At 34.6% G+C, this 5,000-nt stretch overlaps 1 protein-coding gene across 1 annotated transcript in view; it reads right to left on the bottom strand.

The window, feature by feature from the left end:
• LOC119595225 overlaps window positions 1-5,000 on the bottom strand; it is a 34,124-nt gene that overhangs the window by 7,095 nt on the left and 22,029 nt on the right. The window contains exons 2-3 of the mRNA XM_037944391.1: window positions 3,631-3,700; window positions 2,606-2,801 (exon numbers count right to left, since the gene is read on the bottom strand). Of these exons, the coding sequence (XP_037800319.1) occupies window positions 2,606-2,801; window positions 3,631-3,700 (266 nt within the window). The remainder of the gene's footprint in view (window positions 1-2,605; window positions 2,802-3,630; window positions 3,701-5,000) is intronic.

A 5,000-nucleotide genomic window follows, 5' to 3' on the forward strand; every position in this document is an offset into this window, starting at 1 on the left:
AGAGAGAGAGAGAGAGGAAGAGAGATGCGTGGGGTTGGGTTTTCTGGAAGGGTGGGTTGTATGGATGGGTTGCGTGGTTGGGTATTTTGGGTTGTCGAAAGTGGTTTGGGTGTTTTTTTCTTTCTGAGTTGTTTGGGTGAGGGTAGTTGGGCATTTTTTGGTTGTTTGGGTAAAGGGTAGTGGGTATTTTGAGTTGTTTGGGTGAAGTTAGTTGGGTATTTTGGGTGAGGGTAAGTGGGTATTTTGGGTGACGGAGAGTTTTGTTGTTTAAGTGAGAGTGCTTAGGTATTTAAGGTATGTGGTTGAAGGGTAATTGGATATTTGTTTAGGTGAAGGGCAGTTGGGTATTTTGGGCTGTTTTGGGTGAGTAGTTGGGTATTTTGGTTATTGAGTTGTTTGGGTAAAGGACAGTTGGGTTTTTGGGTTGTTTGGGTGAGGGTAGTTGGGTATTTTGGGTTGGGTGGATTGGTTTAGCATTTGCGGTTGCCTGGGAGGGAGGAGGTTAGGTAGTTTAGGGAGAATGATTGATGATTTGTGTAGTTTCGATAGCATGGTTGAATGGTGAAAGTAGAAGAGGTAGGTTTGGCTAAATGTCTTTTGGATGGAAGGTTGAATATTTGGAACTTTCTGAGCATTTTTCTGCTACTACTACTGCTACTGCTGTTACTGCTACTGCTGTTACTGCTACTGCTGTTACTGCTACTGCTGTTACTGCTACTGCTGTTACTGCTACTGCTGTTACTGCTACTGCTGTTACTGCTACTGCTGTTACTGCTACTACTACTGCTATTATTGCTACTGCTATTATTACTACTGCTATTACTGCTACTATAACTGCTACTAGTACTGTTATTATTACTACTACTGATATTACCACTACGACTGCTACTACTACAACTACTTGCTACTACTACAGCTACTGCTACTACTACTACGACTGCTATTACTATTAATACTACTGCTACTATTACTATTACTAAGTAATAAATAGTTTATACGAGATGGTTGAGGAAATTAAGCACTGTGAATATTTTGAGTAATTTCGATGGGGTGGGAGTACAATGGATAGAATTTAATCATTTTGAAACCCCTTTTTTGAACTGGGAAGTTAAAGATGTACTGTATGTTTTGTGCTTGCGAAAGGAGAGGGAAAGGAGATAATAATAATAATAATAATAATAATAAAAAATGGAGGATGAGGGTGTGAGTGAGTGAATGAGTGAGTGAGTGAGGGTGTGAATGAGTGAGCAAGCGCGCGAGTGATTGATTGACTGACTGATTAAATGAGTGTGTGTGTGTGTGTGGTGTGTGGTGTGGTGTGTGTGGTGGTGTGTATGTGTGTGTGTGTGTGTGTGTGGTGTCTGGTGTGCGTGTGTGTGCTGTGTGTGTGTGTGTGTGTGTGTGTGTGTGAGTGTTGTGTTTGTGAATGTGTGTGTGTGTGTAGTGTGTTGTCTGTGTTCGTCGTGCGTGCGTGCGTGCGTGTGCAATGCGTGTAGTGTGTGTGATCTGTAGGATGGGTCGGTGGCAATTTAATAATTTATTAAACTAGAATATAGTGATAAGCGAAACATTTCACAATTCCGATAATTCACGGAAAGAAAAATAAGTGACTGACTGAATGAAATAAATCAAATGAATAAAATCGACAACATCCCTTAACAATTCGTCTAAGAATCAATTTATAACCCTTTAATTATTCCTTTAAATAAATGAAAATCAAGACACTGAAGAGTAAAGCATAGGGAAGAAATAATATAAAATGAAAACCAAATAAAAGTAAAAATAAAAGAAAAAATGAATATAAAATGAAAACGAAATAAAAGTAAAAATAAAAGAAAAAATAAATATAAAATGAACATAAAAGTAAAAAGTAAAATAAAAGTAAAATAAAAATAAAATTACATCTACATAAAAAGAAATCAAAATAGGGATAAAATTCAAAACAAACAAACAATAAAAGAAAAAAATAAACCCGCGGTCTCTCACTCATCAAACGTGAGTTAAAAAATAATAAAATATTGATGAAAATAATAATTCCGCGGTCTCTCATCAATCAAATGAATTCATAAATAAATCTAAAAAAAAAAAAAAAAAAAAAAAAAAAAAAAAAAATATATATATATATATATATATATATATATATATAATATATATATATATATAATATCTATATATATTATTAAACAAACAAAAAGAAACAAGAATAAGCAGTAATAAGCCAAGTAAAAAAAAAAAAAAAAAAAAAAAAAACTATCCAGCGTGAGCTAATAACAAAACAAACAAACTAAAAACAACCGAAACTAAGCAGTAAATAATAATAATAATAATAAAAATCCTCATCTATCAAGCGTGAGTTAATAACAGAATAAATAAACAAACAAACAAAAAACAAACAAACAAACAACCGAGAATAAGCAGTAATAAATCAAGAAAAAAAAATCCAGCGTGAATTAATATAAAACAAACAAAACTAAAAACAGCCGAAACTAAGCAATACCATTAATAAAAAAAAAATCCTCACCTATCCAGCGTGAGCTAATAACAAAACAAACAAACTAAAAACAACCGAAACTAAGCAATACCATTAATTAAAGAAAATCCTCACCTATCCAGCGTGAGTTCCTCCAGCTGGTTGAGGTCGCAGGCGATGTACTCGAGCGCCGCGTCAGTGATTCTCGGGCACCACGAGAGGTCGAGCGAGCGGAGTTTGCGCAGGTTTTCGGCGATAAGTTCCACTCCGTCGTCTGTGATTTTGCTGCACCCGCTTAGGCTTAACACCGTCAGGTTGGGGAGCGAGTGCACTGCAAGGAAGAGTGGATTCGTGTGTGAGTATATATTTTGTGTGGGGAGGGAGGGAGGGAGGGAGGGGGGTGATTGATGTATGGGTGTTGTGGAGATTGGATGTATATATATATATATATATTATATATATATATATGCTGTGACCACGGCGGCTCAGACATGAACCTACCGTTAAAAGAAGAATGTATATATATATATATATATATATATATATATATATATATATATATTCTGTGTGTGTATTGTGTATGTGTGTGTGTATGTGTGTGTGTGTGTGTTTGTGTGTGTGTGTGTGTGTGTGTGTGTGTGTGTGTGTGTGTGTGTGTCTTGTAGGGAGAAGACGAATGTGTGTGTATATATGTTGTAGGGAAAATATGAATGTGTATGTATATATATATATATATATATATATATATATATATATATATATATATATATATATATATATATATATATATATATGCTGTTGGAAGAAGATTAATATATATATGTTGTAGGGGAACTCCATTGTTTTAAGTGTAGCGTTGTACTAGTATGTTCGTTGTCAGTATAAAGTAAATCAAATTGTTATGATATATTTGGAATTATCAGCAGAGAGACTCTAACAAGGCATTCAAAGATTCAATAAACTTAAAGCCTGAATGTATTTAATCTATAACAAATAAATACAATAATGTGTAAAGTTTAAAAAAAAAATCAACAAGTCGAAATGTTTCTCTCTCTCCACCTCTCGTCCCCCGCCCACTCCCCCTCTTTCTTTCTCGTCCTCCGCCCCCCGCCCCTCTCTCTGTCTCTCTGCCACACACACACATACATAAAGAAACCTACGGCAAATTCTTATGCTTAATGAACGATCCACAGATGAGATTCTGATGTGATCCCATACACCATTATAAGCCTAAAAGGTACACTGCGTTACTATGGCATTATTAGGTAACCTTCTAGAAAATGTCAAGGCAACAGAGACCCACGCCTAATGTATATAAGATATTAGTCACTATGACCTTTTCTTGTAAAGCCTACGAGAGCAACGGAAGGTCACTAATCGAAGACGGCGAACACACACACAACGGGAGAGGGAAAAGGAATGGGAATAGTATTTTGTGTGTGTGGAGAGAGAGAGAGAGAGAGAGAGAGAGAGAGAGAGAGAGAGAGAGAGAGAGAGGGAGAGAGGGAGAGAGAGAGAGAGAGAGAGAGAGAGAGAGAGAGAGAGAGAGAGAGAGAGAGAGAGGGAGGTAAGCCAGAGGACTAAAGACAACAATGATAGTAACAGTAATAAAAACTACCCCAAACTTGCATTTTGTCTGTAACTTCCAATGGCGAGAGGAGTAAGCGATAAGGCTATATATAGGTCATACATTACACGTGGTATGAAGTCCAATCGAGTTCAAAATCTGACGTAAGAATTAGGCAGGTAAAAAACAAAACAAAAAAACAAAACAAAAACAATAGGGCATATAGAGTATGTATTAAGCATATGAATAAAGCCAGTGATGCTCAAAATGACAAGCTAAACGACTGAATGTTTAAATAGTTGAAATGAACTGAAAATATCCAAATCCAGAAGCACCCCCCCCTAGTTAAATGATCAGTTTTCTTTCCCCAAAAATAAAATCAAATAAAAACACTTTTTCCATGAATTAATAAATAAACAAACAGATAATAACAGATAACAAACATACAAAAATATAAAACATAAACAATAATATTTTATTTATTCATAAAACATAAAAAATAACCACACACCCAGACAATAACAAATACGTAGTTATAACAAGTTATAACACACAAATCTTTAAAACAGTCTTACAAAGGCCGAGAATCACAAGCCTCTTTCAGCTGCCAGGAGATCAGCCTTCTCGCAAAAGTCTCAAGATCACAAATTTGCATAATCTTGTGAAAAGACACAAGAAAGGGAGTGTTGGGAAGAGACAGGATTTTCTGTTGTCGAGATCTTGCCTTTCCTATGTTTTTTATTTATTTATTTATTATTGTTATTATTATTATTATTATTATTATTACTATTTATTTGTTTTTGTTTTGTGCGTTTATTGAGTGTGGTGAAGGTGTAATATCAAACGTTTTGTTTTATTTATTTATTTATTTTTATCACATCTTATTAGTATTACCATTATTGTTATTATTATTATTATTATTGTTATTATTATTATCATTATTATTATTATTATTATCATTAT

Source organism: Penaeus monodon, chromosome 35, assembly GCF_015228065.2.
Source record: "Penaeus monodon isolate SGIC_2016 chromosome 35, NSTDA_Pmon_1, whole genome shotgun sequence".
Taxonomy (NCBI): Eukaryota; Metazoa; Arthropoda; class Malacostraca; order Decapoda; family Penaeidae; genus Penaeus; species Penaeus monodon.